This window comes from Phocoena sinus, chromosome 1 (genome assembly GCF_008692025.1).
Source record: "Phocoena sinus isolate mPhoSin1 chromosome 1, mPhoSin1.pri, whole genome shotgun sequence".
Taxonomy (NCBI): Eukaryota; Metazoa; Chordata; class Mammalia; order Artiodactyla; family Phocoenidae; genus Phocoena; species Phocoena sinus.
Window position 1 is genome coordinate 128,034,336 of NC_045763.1, and position 18,529 is coordinate 128,052,864.

The window sequence follows — 18,529 nt, forward strand, 5'->3', positions numbered from 1 at the left end:
CGCAACGGGAGGAAGGACCTTGAAATGGATTTCGGCAATTCAGCCATTCAGAGGTTTCCAGCTTCTGAAGCCAAGTAGCAGTTTTTAGCCAAATACTGAGACCAAAGTCAGTCTTCAGTGTATTTACCTACCAATCTTCTTCACTTCCTCTTTTCCTTCGTGTCTTCTTCCTCTTTATCTTCCTCTTCTTTCTTCTCTGTTACTATTCTTACTTCTTTTTTTCTTTCTCTAACTTCTTCATCTTCCCTCTTCCCCTTCCTTCTTCCTTTTTCCTTTTCCTTCAGCAGAAATGATTGGAGGCAGGAGTATTCACTTTGAAGGACTCTTGGATCTTCTGGGATGGTGTTCCACACGCTAACCCCAAACTGTCTTCCAAGAAGTGAGCATGCTCCCCTAGACACAACCATGCTACATGCTGTGATGAAGATGCTGAGTTAGATATGGTCCCTGTCTTCAGTCAGGTACAGTCTGGTATGTAACAGAGAACTGAAAAAAAAAGAAAAATCTAACTTTGCCTTGAGCAAGCAAAAACTTCTAATTTTTTGTTGAAATCCAGCCTCTGTGTTCTCAGTTGCCCAAGATTTTCAGAAATTGCTAGCATCTGCTATGTTAAAGTTTAATTAAAGTATTGAAGCTTAATTAATATTCAGAATAACCCTTTAACACAGGTCTTATCACCAGGGCTTCTCAGAAGTCAAGAGAAGCCTGAGACTTTTTTCTATCAGAACAATTTTTTAAATGAAGAAATGTCAAAAATATTATAAAAACTGTAATTTATTTTAAAAGTTTATATAGGACAAACTAAAACTTTAAAGCAAAAGATATGACACAATATTACATATATATTCACAAGATAATTATAGGTTTTATTACAAAAATAGGAATTCATAATACCCTAGCTGTACCCTAAGACACAGCTGCAAATTCAACGTTTAAAGACAGAAAACGTCTTTCAGTTCTATCGTTGTGAATCTCATTTGGAGACAGCATCAAAAGAATAAATGTGAGGTCCTTTATGAATATGAGTCTTCGGCCAAGTGGTCTCTCTGATGGCCCTTCTGATCAAGATCTTAAAAGTCAACAGTCCTCAACACAATCCAATGCAATGTCCCCCTTTTAATAGTAAGTATTTTACAATGCTCTATTTACAGTCCTGAAGTGAAATTTATAGACAATATAACCTACATACACATATAAAAAATATATCTTAACCACTGTAGCCCCATTGTAATGTTTAGGACCTCTTTGTGTTTTTTACCTACAAATACACAACCACTGGGTTTCAAAAGTTGCTTGAAATATTGGACAAATCACTGTATAGGACTTAACAGGGTATCTAATGTCTAGTACTCCCCAATCATGCAACAACAGAAACTGCCCCTGCAAATTTCAAAAATGTCCTAAATGGAGTGAAATCACCCCTAATAAGAATCATTATAAAATGGTTGAAAAATCTGAGTCTTAGAGATTATAATCCAGGATTACACACTCATCCAGAAAGGGCACAGTTCAAATCCAAAGCCACATCTCATGACATCTAATCCAGTACATTTTTTTCAGAATGTCACAACTGCTCCTAATTTGGAATCGATTTCAAGGTGACATCTGACCTTATTGTGTCTGTCCAAGATCTGTTGATGTTTGAGACCCAGGAATCATGCATCACATAGTTCCCTTCAGTACAAATAACATACAAATCATAGTCCAACTTACCAACATTGATAAATGATATTAGTTCTGTATAACAAGCTCTTTGTGTTGACATCCAAAAGTGATGAGGAATGGTTCTAAATTCCTTTATATGAACCATTTGTATAACCGCTTCTAAATTTTCTAGGTTTACATATACCACTGCCTACTTGATATGTTTTCTTGCATGTGGATAGTCATCTCAAACATGTGGTTTTAACTACTAAATTTCACTCTTCATTTTCCTCACCACCAACACACCCATGTATACCCCAAATTGTTTCTTCCTCAGCCTTACTCATCCTGGTAATAAGATGTCTAAATATTCAGTTTCTCAAGCCAAAAACCCAGGCATGATCCTTGATTCCTTTCTTTGTCTCAGGTATTTGTTTGCTAGGGCTGCCTAACATTTCAGTTTCTATGTAGCAGCAAAGGTGATCTTTCTCAAACACAAATAGAATCTTGTCACCCCCAAGATTAAATCCCTACAATGGTGAGCCATTGCAATTAGAATAAAATTAAAGTCCCATCATGACCTACAAGATCCTGCTCTACCTTCAACCCCATCTGATACATTTTCCTACCCTTCTGTATTCCCACCAGACTGGCTTTCTTTCAGACTAGATTCATTCCCAACTGAGAACAGTTACATTTGCTGTTGCTCTGCTTGAAATGCTTTATCTCAAGATCTCTGCATACTGACATTTTCTTATGGTATTCAGATCTCAATTGACATAGGACAATCTCAGGGGAAAAAAAAAAAAAAACGCCTTTCCTGGCCACCCAATTTACATCAGCATAACCCTCTTTCAAACCACCCTGTTTTATTTCCTCCTTGGCGCTTCTTTTTTCTTAAATCATCTTATTCTTTTTTTTTTTTTTTTACTTGTTTCTTATCTATCTTCCTCTTTCTCACTCCCAGCTACAATATGAACATAAATCCCACCTGTTTTATTCTCCACTGTATCCTCAGTGCCTTCACAGTGTCTGGTACTAGTGGATACTCTAAATTAGTAAGTAAATTTGCATGTGTATTCACTACACTTCATAAAAACATGCATTTTAATACATTCTTAATATATATTTATTCAGTAAAATTCTTTAACGTGTTCCCTTCAAAGTCATTTTTATTCTGTAAAATAAATAGTATTGTTCATTACTCTCAAATTGTGATATATTCATTATATAAAATGATACATCCATTGGCATTTGGGTAGTGCAATAAAAATTTACTTTTATAGGTCTTAAATAAGTATTATAGTTACCTTTTATCAAGATGACTAGTATCAAAATTAACCTATCATATCAATATTAAATGTTAAACCAATTAATATTAAATCAAGAAATATTATGTTTTTTAAGCAATTCTTTCTAATGTCCAATCTATTGTTCTTGAAAAGAGGTTTAAAATAGACCAGGTGATAGATCAGGTTAAGTCAAATTTGTACTCTGTATTTGATACATTCACATTTATAGAAGCAAATGGGAATACTTGAAGGACAAAGGAATCGGATTCTTAAAAACAAACCAGGATATTATTTATTTTGAAGCTGACTATTTGGGGGTTAATAGTCAACTAATGGAAAGAAACCCATGTTACTAATTCGTGAGGCTAATCAACTTGCTGCATAAACTCCAGAGGTACATGGTTGCCCTTGTTCATTATTATTACCATTCCTATCCAGATAGCATTACCTTGTATTTTTAGGGCATCACAGTGTTCTCCAAGTGCATTCAGATTTACTTTTATCATCCTCTTTTCATGAACAGCATGTAAGCTTACCAGGACATTCTCCATGCCTATATTGCAGATGGGGAAATAAACATGCAAAGAGGTAGCGGTAGAGCCAGGGGTCTTCCAATCCCCTGGCAGGGTGCAGGTTAATTCTGTGACAAAGCACAAGAGGAAAGCAACTATAATCTAGAAACCCAGTTCTCAGTTGACTGTTTTCTTGGGTTAAGAGAATACCATTTAACAAAGAAAGTTCTGAGTACCCTTTCTAATCTTGAGATGGTACCTACATTGCTCAAACCTTTTCTTATAGGCTTTTGTACCTGCTGTATTCACAACTGCTTTTCACAAGACTCAGCTACCAGGCTTAGCTATGGAGGAAGGCCTGAAAATATACAGCTTACAAACTCAGAAACACAAGTTGGTCAGAATAATTGTCCATTTCTTCTTGCCAGAAGGATTAGTTGTAATACTATACCCCACATGGAAATGTATAGCCTCCTGCTTGTGGTGTAACTGTGTGGATATCTGGCAAATAGAGATTTCAACTCAAGAGAGAAAGTCCAAGGTCCCTGACATTGGGGAAAACTGTGGAGGCAATGAGGTTTGCTTTGAAGTACCAGGTTTTCCTTTCTGCTTTTGTGCTCCTTGGAATATTTGCCATGTTATTCAAATACCCACTGCTTTCATATTTCTCCTGCTTTCACAGTAATCTCAATAAAGAATCTGTAATTCACTCTCATTAAGGATTACTGGAACCAGCTGAAAATATCACCTCTACTGGGGTGTATATTTCAACATCTCATTTAGATGAGTGGTACTTTAATTCTTGATGTATGGGACGCTAGGACCTCAACTGCAGGCTGGTGTGGAAGGCAACAAAGCCCAAAATCATGTAGGCTACAGGCTTGTGCAATTTACCTGCTCATCCTAGGGCTAGCACCACAGATATGTGGCCAGAGGTAAAAATTCCAGAGTCCAACTTGCCTTAACTAGCTGTTGGTATCCAAAAGGAGGACAAGTTGGTGATTTCTTGGTCATAGCAACAATGAAGACAAGGCAGTGAATTTCTACGTGGTAGCAATAGTCAAAGTCTTACAGGTGGTTCCAAAGGACACTGTGATTCTATAGTGTCCACCTATTCAAGTAAGACTTGAGCCAGAAGCAGATGACATGAAAAGATCCAGCTCCTAAATGGAAAGGAGGGAATATTGCTAAGAACCAGACAGGCTATCAGAGTCCCAATAAAGTGGCCTGGAGATCAGAATAGGGCTTCACTTTTGATTTTAAAAACAAAGAGGAAAAAGTCCAGTCATACAGAAAGGGTATGTTATTCCAGGGTTCTCAAGAAGCATATGCCAAGACAGGACTAAATGAACACAGATTTTATCAAGAGAAAACTGTGAAAGATAACAGGGAAGAAACTGGAAGACAGGGAGAGCTGTCACACAGGGAAGCAAGTCTGGGCCAAGCAAAGGAAAGAGGGGAAGAGGGTCGGGTGAAGCATCCTAGGCTATAGATTAGCCTAAGAAAAGTTTGGCAAGGCCAGGCCATAGGAGAATTACAGATTCAAAGTTGGGTATCAGAGAGCCCTGTGTCTACAAGGAATGGACTTGCTGAGTATCCCTGCCACACTCAGTCATTGGCTGGGAGCAGCCCAATAAATATGGCCTCAGTTCCAAGGCAGCGAGCAGTGATCAGCTTGAGTCCTTGATCAGTTATGTTTCCTATAGTTGGAGATCTGTTCATTCTTGTGTCTGCCAGAAGGCATCAGCCCTGTAGGATTTACAGAAGGTCTTGGTGAGGGACCAGGTAAAGACTTTACCAATATTAGTAAACCAATACTCATTCTAGACCCTGCAGGTGGCCATGTGCACCTTCCACCTTGGAAGTGAATTGGCCCAGGAATTGGGGGCAGCAAAACCAACAGATTGAAAATTCTGAGTGTAGGTAAACAGGTGCCTCTGTGTGAAGGCGCAACTGGCAATTATTAATCCTCCTTTCCTAAGCTTATGTAAACTGAGGAAAGGCTGACCCAGACCCAGAGACTTCAAATAAGAAAATTATAACTTGAAATTTTTCCAGCAAGATAATGGTAAACTCTTATCTAAACTTCACTGTGTCACTTACATCCTTCCAACACTAATCCTGTCCAGTGTTTTATGTGGTTCTGCCAACCTCTCCTCTTTTTTTTAAATTTATTTATTTTATTTATTTATTTTTGGCTGTGTTGGGTCTTCGTTGCTGCGTGCAGGCTTTCTCTAGTTGTGGCGAGTGGGGTCTACTTTTCGTCGCGGTGCACGAGCCTCTCATTGTGGTGGCTTCTCTTGTGGCGGAACACAAGCTCTAGGTGCACGGGCTTTAGAGCACAGGCTCAGTAGTTGTGGCACACAGGCTTAGTTGCTCTGCGGCATGTGGGATCTTCCCAGACCAGGGCTTGAATCCGTGTCCACTGCATTGGCAGGCAGATTCTCAACCACTGCACCACCAGGGAAGCCCATCCCCAACCTCTTCTTAATCAGTAGTCTTCTGGAAGAACACTAAATACTATTAGTTGCAACACTATTAGTTGCCCCAGCTAATAGTGGAAGCAACATAATCTGCTTATTTCTCAGACTGTTACTCTTACTGTAAATAGTATTCCAATGCCAGTGTTTTCAACTCCAAAATAATTATCATATTTTCTAGTCCAAAGGTTTTAATAAAAATGATAAGAGTAAGGAACAAATAGAATTTATGCTTTCCACCAATAATTATTGAGTACTTATAATGTGCAAGGGTTATACTAAGCCCTGGGGACTCAACAGTAAATTAGATAGAAATTATCTCTACTCTTAAGAAGATTACATTCTACTGGAGGAAAACAGTCAATAAACAAATATACAAATTAATAAAAATAAAATATCTTGTATCTATATGAGATGATGGATGTTACCTAAACTTATTGTGATAATCATTTCACAATATTTGTAAGTCAAATCATTATGCTGTACATCTTAAACTTATATAGTACTGTATGTCAATTATATCCCAATAAGACTAGGAAGAAATCCAAAAAAAATTTCATGTCGTAGAATAATAGAAAATAGAGAATAAAGGCCTAAAATGTCATCTAGTCCAGTCCTCTAGCTTCAGACCAAAGTGACCCCCAAATTATGGAAGGTTGGTGGTTACCAACCCCAACCCCATTTGAATCCCAGGTGTGTCTTTTTCTTAGCTACTGCAGCTATATTCTTCAAGCATATCCGCCCAAGACCTGATGGATTTCTAGTCAATTTTTTGGTACTCTAAAGTCCCAGTTTCCCCAGTAATATCTCTGTAGAGATTCATTCCAGTGTGGAAACTCAGCTGCAAATACATCTATTTTCTCCCAGTAGAATCACAGTCTGATTCAACAGAATGTACCTTTTTGGGCATCTTCACTGCTTATTCCCACCCCACGTTTGCCTTTACCTACTCATTTTCTCATTTACTCCCTCTCTTATATTCGTCCCTCCCCCCCACCTTGCGCGGACTCACATTCACGCCACCAGTTACATAGACTCAAAATTTCACCTCATTTTCCTCTTCTTCCTAGAATCCCCATCTGCAATGTAAGAATAGATCTTATAAAGTCCACCTTCTATGTGTCTTTTACCTGCCCCCACCTTTTTAATTGTACCTTTATTGTGGAGCACTTGTAGGCTCACAAAAAAATGGAGAAAAATGCACAGAAATTTCCGATATATTCCCTATCCCCACACATGCATAACCTTCCCATTATCAACATCCCTGACCAGATTGGTACATTTATTACAATTGATGGACCTACACTGACATATCATCACCCAAGATCCATAATTTACATTATGGTTAATTCTTGGTATTGGACATTCTGTGGGTTTGGGCAAATGTATAATGACATGTATCCACCATTATAGTATCATACAGAATAGTTTCACTGCCCTAAAATTCCTCTGTGCTCTGCCTATTCCTCCCACCCTCCCTATAACCCTTAGCAACCACTGATCTTTTTACTGTCTACATAGTTTTGCCTTTTCCAGAGTGTCATACAGTTGGAATCTTATAGTACGGAACCTTTTCGGACTGGCTTCTTTCATTAAGATTCCTCCACGTCTTTTCATAGCTTGACAGCTCATTTCTTTTGAGCACTGAATAATATTCCATTATCTGGATGTACCATTGTTTATTTATACATTCACCTACTGAAGAACATCTTGGTTGCCTCCAAATTTGGGCAATTATGAATAAAGCTGCTATAAACATCCATTTGCATGTTTATGTGTGGACGTTAAGTTTTCAATTCCTTTGGGTAAATACCAAGAAGCACGACTTCCGGATCGTATGTTAAGTATGTTTAGCTTTGGAAGAAACTGCCAAATTGTCTTCCAAAGTAGGTACACCATTTTGCATTCCTCTCCTCACTTTTTAACTCCTACTGCCAACAAGCTAGATCCAACTACTGTTATTTCCTAAACTATTGAAATGGACCTCTAACTGGCCAGCTAGACTAGTTTCCCTGTCACAGTATATACCCTGTACAGCACTGCCAGGTTACCTTTCTGGGATGAGCCCCTAAACACATTACTCCTACTCAAAATCCTTCACCACTTCTTCCTTCCTCCATTTTAATCACATGCAGGGTGCCTCCCAATATAGCTCAACCTGCTTTCCTAGTCTTACTTGCAACCACGTTCCAAATTAACTAGATTATTTACAGTTTGATCTCGGAATAGATCCATCTTGATGCCTATAGCTATAGTTATTTTCCTGCTTGGAGTCTAAGCATCTTTCAAACCCGTCTTAAATCTAAACTCTTTCCTCCTGGGTCAGACTTTGTACCTGCTGAGGTTAACTCTGATTATGTGTCTAATGGCAACAAAGAAAGGGTAGATTGGGGTAGAGAATAGAGAATAGTCATCCTGTTGCAAAGTTATTACTGCATCTTTAAGCATCCTCATATATGGGAGGTAGGCTGCTTCCACCATAAGAGAGGCTTAGAGTGACTCAAAAGTTCAAGGTTCTCAGGTTTATTGAAAGACTTGATGAGGCTGGGGGTTCCACTTATGTTATAATTCTGAAGCCTGCAAAAGTTAAATTTGTTCTGAATTTCAACAAAGTTAGCCCCGAAGAATAAGAGATCCTTTTAGGGTCACCACAGAAGCTCTGCCTCTCTGACCATGCATTGAGCTGAGAGTCTAAAGACCGGAGCCTGTCATTTTCTTTCTTAAGCACTTCAGTGTGCTCAGAGTAGCCATCCCTCCCCGTGACCTTTCAGTCATCTTTGTTGCCACACAGGTAAGTGCAACAGCCACTTGTTCCTCCAAGGCACTTGCTTTAGTACGTACTTCCCCACAATCAAACATAGGTGATAATATGGTTAGTTGTGATACCACCATTTTCCATGGATCACTGCATCCCAATTCACAATTGTCAAGGGGCTCAGCACTGCATTCAAGTTCAGGGAGATGACCAAACCAACTCCCAAACCTCATTTTTGAGTGTCCATTTCCTTGGACCATTCCTGGCACCAACTTTTGTATCAGTCAGTATCCAGTCAGGAAATAGAAACATCACCACTTATTTTAACATAAAGAATATAATATTAAAACTTGTTGGTGAGGGCTTCCCTGGTGGTGCAGTAGTTGAGAGTCCACCTGCCGATGCAGGGGACGTGGGTTCATGTCCCAGTCCGGGAAGATCCCACATGCCGCGGAGCAGCTGGGCCCGTGAGCCATGGCTGCTGGGCCTGCGCGTCCGGAGCCTGTGCTCCGCAAACGGGAGAGGCCGCAACAGTGAGAGGCCCGCGTACCGCAAAAAAAAAAAAAAAAAAATTGTTGGTGAGATATCAGAAACCCTAAAGGACAAAAAGAGAACACAGAATATCATAGAGGTAGCAACTGCCGAAGGAGCTACCACCTCCAGGCCTGAAGAGACAAAGGGGAGAGGCTGGGATTATTGGAATTGAGAAGCTTAGAGGGAACTTGCAGAGCTGAGATGGTACCTCTGAGGAGGCTGCCAGCTGGCTGGTGTTGGTCTCTTTGAAGCAGCATAAATAAATTGGTTCTAGGAGTGTTAGAACAACCCGGACCTAGCTATGGCACCAGCATTGCTGCCAGGGGGAAGACATAATGCTGCAGCAGTGCTGACAGGAACAGGAAGCAAACAAAGGAGCAAGCCCCTTCTTTTCCAGGTTCTAGACCCCCCCAAACAAGGAGCCAGCTGGCAAAGGAGAATGATGTTTGCAGAGTCCCAGGCCCAGCTTCATACAGCAGAGCATGAAAGAACAGGTCTGAGGAAAAGACAACCTACTGAATGGGAAAAAATGTTTGCAAATGATATGACTAGTAGGGGATTAATATCCAACATATATAAACAGTTCATACAACTCAACATCAAAAAAACAAACAACCTGATTAACAAATGGGCAGAAGAACTGAATAGACATTTTTCCAAAGGGGAAATGCAGATGGCCAACAGACACATGAAAAGATTCTCAACATTGCTAATCATCAGGGAAATGCAAATCAAAACCACAATGAGATATCACCTCACATCTGTCAGAATGGCTATCATCAAAAAGAACACAAATAGCAAATGTTGACGGGGATACAGAGAAAAGGGAACCCTCATACACTGTTGGTGGGAATGTACATTGTTGCAACCACTGTGAAAAACAGTATGGAGGCTTCTCAAAAAACTAAAAATAGAACTACCATATGACCTAGCAATTCCACTCCTGGATATATACCCAAAAAAAACAAAAACACTAATTCAAAAAGATACATGCACCCCAATATTCATAGCCAAGTTATTTACAATTGCCAAGACATGGAAGCAACCTAAATGTCCATCAACAGATGAATGGATAAAGAAGTTGTGATACATATATAATGGAATACTACTCAGTCATAAAAAAAGGACAAAATTTTACCATTTGCAGCAACATGGATAGAGGACATTATGCTAAGTGAAACAAGTCATACAGAGAAAGATAATTACTGTACGATATCGCTTATATGTGGAATCTAAAAAGTATAACGACTAGTGAATATAACATAAAAGAAGCAGACTCACAGATACAGGGAACAAACTAGTGGTTACCAGTGAGGGGGAGGGGCAATATAGTGGTGGGGGAGTGAGAGGTACAGACTATTGCATGTACGATAGGCTCAAGGATGTATTGTACAACATGGGGAATACAGCCAATACTTTTTAATAACTGTAAATGGAAAGTAACATTTAAAAGTTGTACAAAAATTTTAAAAAATAAAAAATTTTTAAAAGAACCTGTTTGAGGTCAAGAGAAAATAATAATCAATCAGCCAGCATTCTTTAAACCCATCTCAAATACCACTTCCTCCATAAAGGCTCTCTTAATTTACCCCTATATAAATGTGTGTTCTCTCTCATTTGAATCCATATAGTAACTTGGTTTCCTTTTGGTGTCACTTATATTTTTCCCTGCACTAGAGTTATGCCTGCACTTGTCTTAATCTCTCCCCCCTCCACCGTCCTTCTCCTCCATACACAAACACACACGTTAGAGATCTGTGAATGCTGGAACAATAACCATTTCTCTCCACATCCCCTATGACTTCTCAATAACTAGTTGTGCTTATTCACTGCTGAATCCCCCAGTGCCTACAACTGGACCTGGCACATAGTAGGTATACATATTTTAATGAAAGACTAAGTAAGTTAGTAAATGAATTTAACTGAACTAAATATCAGTCTAGGCAAATCAGGCTTGGATAACACTAGGGGCTTTTGAATATAGGAACACCTTGGTTAAACGGTATGTCACTTGAGGAAATAAAAGAAAATGTCTTCTTTGTGGAGTGATTGGCCTAATTTCAAACTTAGGAAACTTCTCAGCTTCTAATTCACTGCATTCCCCCACTTCTCCCCCTGACCATATCAGAAGGGAGATGTATGCCAAAATCTCATGGACTTAAGTGGATCCAAATCCTGAAGCCAATTTCATATAACAAAATAAATAGAATGTATTTTGCAACCAGTACAAAAAACAAACAAACAAACGCATCTGGCGTAGACTTGTCTGAAAAGTTAAGCACAGAATATTACATTCAAAACCAAAGAAGAATGGCTCCAAGCATTCCTGTGGAAAGAGATGAAGTCTGTTCCAAATCCCATGATACCAGAGTACTTCTGGCAGATGAATTTAATCACTGTTCTGTGTTACTAATAAGAAAACACTTAGAAAGGGGTCATCAAGTTATATCAACATTTACTTATAGATCTCCTACTGAATACCCAACCCTCTACTGGGTGTTGAGGAAAATAAAATTTAAAGTACACACAATGGTCCATGATAGGAAATATGAAATCTAACAGAGATAAGAATTAACACTCATGAGACAATGAGCACACAACCCCAGAAGTCTACAACATTACGTAGTGTGGGACATCGTATTTGATTTACAGAAACTCAGCAGCAAAGTGTTCAGGTGCTAGGAAGCCTTCTTGAGGAGAGTGAAGTTTGTTCAGGGTTTCGAGATGCACAGGACTTGGTACGGACCAAATGGAAGTGGAAGAGTTCCCCCACTCCCGATTTCAGAGGCCTGTGCCAGGAAGGAGCATGATCACAGGCAAAGAGATGAGAAGGAGTGGGGTGTGTGTGATGGACATTAAGGGTGCCAGACATCCTGGCAGACAGGGTATGTGCAGGAAAATGGTGGGATGAGTAAAGCAAGGCAGAGCGTGCGTGCCAGCAGGAAGTAACCGTCAACTCCTAAGGAGGAACACGACATAATGGGTGGTTTAGGATGATTAATTTCCTGAAGTCATTTGAGGTCCCAACTTCAGAAGAATGGCCCCTGAGAAAGAGCAAAAGAAATCACTTTGCTGTAGAGACTGGCACAACATTGTAAATCAACTATACTTCAATTAAAAAAGAAATTGAAAGAAAGAAAGAGAAAGAAAAAGGGAAAGAAAGAAAGAAGAGAGAGGGAGGGAGGGAGGGAGGAAAGAAAGACCGCTAACAGCAGAAGAGCTCCACAAAAAGAATGGAGTTGGGCCTAAGTTCATTCAACAGGGCAGGGTGGTGCCAAGATGAGGTCGTCACTGAAGAAAGGAACAGGGATCCTGCCATTCTGACCCTTCAGCCTTCCTGACTGAACACCTTTCCTCCGAGTGACCCAGGGCCTCCTCTTGGCTAACCTGAGGGGTCAACTTCAAGGTGATGCACCATAATATCCTGTTATTGAAGGAAACTTCCAGGAAAGAGAAGCTTAAACTTTTTCCCTGTCTTCCTCTTCTATCCCTGGGGTAAGCCAAGCAGAGCTAGGCATCGGCCCAGGCAAGGGAGTAAGGGAATATCTCTGTGATCAGAGCAGACCCAGAGATGCGATGGAATGAATCCCAGGGATCTAGAATCACAGTAAAGCAAGGCCTCTGGCTACATTTATGGGTCCCTCAAGACTCCCATAGGTTCAGCAAAATACAATAATGAGAATTTGAAGATGTAAAGTAAGCTAGACCGTCTCCCCAAACCCTCACATGTTCTGCAATAATCGGCCTGTCTGTCAAGCATCAGCACTTCTCACATCTTATACAAGATTGACAGTAAATTTTCTCATTCCCCCCACCCTCCAAACATTCTAGTCTCCTGCCCAGAGAAGCCAGATAACAGGCAGCCTATTCAAACCACTTCTGCTCTGTTCGGTATTCAAACTACGAACCACCTATGGAATTTAAAAAGTGGAGTACTGAAGTCTATAAAGGTTTAAAACTAGTTCTTACTTATACAGATGTTTCGGCTTATACTTCAGAGGCCCCAAAACAATGGAGGTCTCTCCCCAATAGTTCCTTTGACCCAGAAGAGTGGACCCTATTCTGGAAGACACTTCCTCAGCAGCCACTCCTCACACTGGGGTCCCATCGTGCCTCTAGGCAGCCCTATTGGACAGGATCTAATATGACCCCATGTTAGCTCATCTTGGGTGGCTCACATCTGGCCCTCAGGAAACCCTTACACATGCTTTGTCTCAACAGCTCTGGGAGTGCAGGCCAAACCCAGCACAGCAGCAACTGTCCTTCATAGATAGCCAGTCAGAATCTCATCCTCTAGATTTCCCAGGTAGGAAGAAGGTAGACAAAGTCCCCTCAAGCCTCCAATGTCTCTCCAAGTGGTCGGATGGAGCCCCTCCTATGCTGTGGCAAGAAGCAAGTCTTCTGATCCAGTCTCCTCATGGGATGGGAAAGGGACACACAGCACACCAACAGCTCTTTCCAAAGAGATTCATTTCAAGATTCTATCTTAAGCTCCACTTTCTTTGTTTGTTTTGTTTTTATTTTTATTCAAGTATACTTAATTTACAATGCTGTGTCAGTTGCAAGTGTACAGCAAAGTGACCCAGCCATATACACACATACATATATTCCCTTTCAGGTCCCCCTTGCTGCATAGGAGGTCCCTGCTTTCTGCCTATTTTGTATATAGTAGTGTGTATATGTTAACCCCAAACTCCTAATTTATCTCTCCCCCCACCCCGTTATCCCCTTTGGTAACTATAAGTTTGTTTTGTATGTCTGTAAGTTTATTTCTGTTTTGTAAATAAGTTCATTTGTATCACTTTTTCAGATTCCACATATAAGTGATACCATATGATATTTGTCTTTCTCTGTTTGACTTCCTTCATTTAGTATGATAAACTCTAGGTCCATCCATGTGACTACAAGTGGCATTATTTCATTCTTATTTAAGGCTCAGTAGTATCCCATTTTGTGTATGTGTGTGTGTGTGTGTGTGTGTGTGTGTATATATATATATATATGTATATATATATATACCACATCTTCTTTATCCATTCATGAGTTGATGGACATTTAGGCTGCTTCCATGTCCTGGTTATTGTAAATAGTGCTGCTATGAACACTTGGGTGCATGTATCTCTTCAAATTAGAGTTTTTCTCCAGATATATGCCCAGGAGGGGGACTGCAGGATCATATGTTAACTCTATTTTTACTTTTTTAAAGAAACCTCCATACTGTTCTCCATAGAGCCTACACCAATTTACATCCCCACCAACAGTGTAGGAGGGTTCGCTTTTCTCCACACCCTCTCCATCAAGCTCCGCTTTCTTGATGCTCTTATACTTTCAGTTGCATCAGCTGAAACTTCCAATTTAACTTGGCTCTCAGCAGCCAAATTAAATCAACTTTTGGACATCAGGGGCACATAGGTTAAGGAAGATCCTCTTAAGCAGTTTAAATATATTTGTGTTGTCTTTAGCTTATATTTTCTATCTTTGAAAAGGTTTAGTAGGATTTATTCACAGATAAATTAAGAGATTCACAGAATGTCAGAAGGACTTTAGTAATAGTTCAATTTGCTCATTTTACAGAGAGGAGATCTGAAGTCTTGCAAGAATTATCACAAAATATACAACCAAAGGGGTTAATCACTAAGCATTTACTATATTGATATTAGAGAAGAATATGAATATGTTTAGGTGTTCTAGGAACACAGGACTGGCTTCCATTTCATACCACATAACCCACTGTGCTAGACACTGCTTAGTGACAGTTGGCATATTGACCCTCCCCCAAGGGGCTCCCTCCTGCATCCCAAGGACTGGAAGGCTCAAAACTACATTTCTAAGACTTCCTTGGAGTTAGACCTTGGATACAATTTAGGTTTTTCCATCAAGATAGACATCTGTGGGCTTCCCTGGTGGCGCAGTGGTTGAGAGTCCGCCTGCTGATGCAGGGGACACAGGTTCGTGCCCCGGTCTAGGAAGATCCCACATGCCGCGGAGCGGCTGGGCCCGTGAGCCGTGGCCACTGAGCCTGCACGTCCAGAGCCTGTGCTCCGCAATGGGAGAGGCCACAACAGTGAGAGGCCCGCGTACCGCAAAAAAAAAAAAAAAAAAAAGATAGACATCTGTGCTTGGAAGGCAAATGGAAGCAGAGGCTAAATTTATGTGATGTATTTATGGGCAAACATGTTCCAACAGATGTGTTTATATCAGCCAAACTCCATATCTCACCCTGTGGAGGCATCTGTGGTGGCAGCAGGAGTTTCCTGCCCTTTGGGTGGTTGCTCTAGTGGTCTGACCTTATAAGGCCCATGGCAGCCTCCTGGTTTCTGTTCCTCCAGCCATTCCATCTATTGCAAGCACCTAATTCCCTGTGCTATATCCCTTTCATTGTGAAATAGAATGTTTTCTGCTTCCTGTACTAAATCATGAGTGATATGCATATAAGCCATAAACATAAAACCTTAAAGATGGAAGGACCTTCTCTGAGGCACCAACTCTATAATCAGTCAGTAAATCCCCAAACATCTACTTCCTAAATATTTTGTATGTCCAGTCTCTATGCTCCTTTCCCCTGACATTGGTCTAATTTAGGTCCTCCATATCTCTGCCTAGACTATTGAAATAACCTCCTGACTACCTGATTGTAGTCATTGTTCATTCTATTTTCCATGTGAATCAGATCTTTTCTGATCTTATCACTTCCTTGTTCAAAATTCTTGAATGGATCACCATAACCTAGAGGATGGTAGGTATCCAAACGCTTGAGTGTGGCACTTCAATACCCTTCATAATCTGGGCCCTGCCTGTTCAATTCATCTGCTATTCCTGACACCTTATGGTTCAGCAACACTGAGCTAATTGCAGCTCACTCTATCATGTTCTCTTACTTTGTTGTTTACTTGCATATATTTTTCTCTGTGGCTGTTGTATGTTCCTTGCCCATAGTCTACCCAGCAAGCATCTATTCTTCCTTCAAGACTCAGCTCTCTTCTTACTTCCTCTTGAAGTCTCTCTCATTCTTCTCCTGGGTGGACCTAGATGTTCTGGCCTGAGTGCCAGCACTCCAGTGAATTACACTTACATTGTGATTTTGATCATCTCTCTCCATTAGACTACATGTTTCTAGATGGAAATACTGTGCTTTTTCATCTTTGAACCCCCAACAGACTGCTATAAGGCATAACTTATGGTAGGTACTCAGAGAAGTGGAAGGAAGGGAGAGAGGGAAAAACAGGAAGAAGAAGGTCTACAGAAGCAGGAAAGGTGGGTACAGAAATGAGAGCCAGAGACAAGATTAAGTGACTTTGCAATTCTGTCCTTTGAGTTCACTACTTTTACAAACGTATGATCTCCAAGAGTTAGCTCACCTCCTCAAATCAGTCCCTCCTAAATTTCCAGAAAATTACGCTGTTTTTTTTCACTGTTGGCACAACAAAACCTTTCATTATAGTCCAGGTGCATAGCCTTTGTTTATATAGTCTATACTTCCAAAGCAAAAAGAAATAGAAGAACCATTGTTCTCTCATCTCCCAGGGGCTTCACTTTACAGCTTTACTGACCATATCAGTTATTGTTTTAATTTTTGGAACCAGGACCAGTGATCTCATTGTTTCCCTTACCCCGTTCCTTTCTTCCTCTGTTCCCCACTCCCCCTCCCTATTCTCCTATCCCTACCACACTTAGCCCTTCTCTTCCAGATTGTACCAGGACTCTACATCATGAAAAATACAAGGAAAAAAGACATTTTACTTTAAGAAAAATAACTTCTCCCCCTTTCCCAATGTTTACATCAAAAGACGTTGTTAAAAGCCATTCTCTTCTACATTCTGAGAACTGCAAGTTCTCTGGGGAAAGAAGGTGGTTGTTTAAGAGTAAGTCCCCTTAAAGCCAAACATTCAAAATAAGTAGGGGTGATTTGGTACAGTGGATTTTATGTAAGGCTTCAGTTCTTGTCCCAACTCTTTTACTTGTTAGCTCTGAGACCCTGAAGAAGTAATTTCTAAACTTCTTGGAGTGACAATTGTTTCATTTGCAATTAAGAGGATTAGATTGATGATTTCCAAGGTCCTTCCTGCTCTGGGGTTCACTGGCTCTGCTATTTTTGGCATTTTGAATAATCAGAAGAAACCAGATTTAGTGTCTTACTAGAGTAAAAGTGGTAAACATAATGAGCATAAACTCTTAACATGCATCTATGTCTTCTTGTGTTAAGGTGAGGATCCTGACATATACGCCTAGCCTGGTTATTTCTACTCAAAAATTTTAAGCATCCAGGGAAACTCTTCTGAAAAAGCTCCTCTAGATCCTCCTGCAGATGACCATGGTGAAGAGAGTGGCCATCGTCGCAGCTGGTGTCAGTGGCTTGGCCTCCATATGGTGTTGTCTGGAAGAGAAGCTGGAGCCCACCTGCTTTCAAAGGAGCAATGATGTTGGAGGCCTGTGGCAATTCTTGGTGAGTAGGACAATAGAAGGTAGATGGGACCTACTGTACAGCATAGGGAACTCTGCTCAATATTCTGTATTGACCTAACTGGGAAAAGAATTTGAAAAAGAAGAGATACTTGTATATGTATAACTGAATCACTTTGCTGTACACCTGAAACTAACACAACATTGCTAATCAACTGTACTCCAGTATAAAATAAAAAATTTTTTAAAAGAGAAGAAAAAAATAGAAGGTAGATGTGGGAAGCCGTTGTTCTGCATGTCGCAGATAACGGGAAGCCTGTGTTCTGCCATGTCACAGATAACGGTTATCAGGGAGTAGCCCAAAGGCTATGTGCCACACATGCGCCACGACGAGCCAATATGCTAATGAAGGATCAGAATTGCAACCAATAAATTGTGAACAGCACATATCTTGTTGAGTTAACCAGCCAACCACAGGTTGCCACAGGGTATAGTGCATTATAAAAAGCCAGTGTGAACAAGGCTCGGGGTCTTCCTTCCATCTGTCTGAAACCAAGCTGTACTCCAATAAAGTGTGATACGAGAAGAATCTAGCGTGTGGTGATTCGTCATTCTGCTGGTCAGAAGCGGCTCGCCGCAGGTAGATGGGTTACACTGCAAATCAATCTTGATCAGTTCCAATTCAGACTTGGGAGGTAGGTCACAAATGACCTACCTCATTTTCAGATCTGGAAAATAAAATCTTATCTCTCCCATCCTACTAAAGTCCTATCACTTAAAACTATTTCACACCAGCAAGGCTTATCCTGGAGAGGACTTCTCCAACTCATTAAACATTGTCACCTATGTGGCACAGCCCAAATCTCTAGGCAGTAAAGAGGGTGAAGGGGTCAGTAATTAACAGAAAAACCA

At 40.4% G+C, this 18,529-nt stretch overlaps 1 protein-coding gene across 1 annotated transcript in view; it reads left to right on the forward strand.

The window, feature by feature from the left end:
* The first annotated feature begins 17,522 nt into the window (after positions 1–17,522).
* The window catches only part of FMO2 (flavin containing dimethylaniline monoxygenase 2), a 59,158-nt gene continuing 58,151 nt past the window's right edge, over positions 17,523–18,529 (forward strand). The window contains 1 exon segment of the mRNA XM_032645171.1: positions 17,523–17,660. Coding sequence (XP_032501062.1) covers positions 17,523–17,660 — 138 coding nt within the window.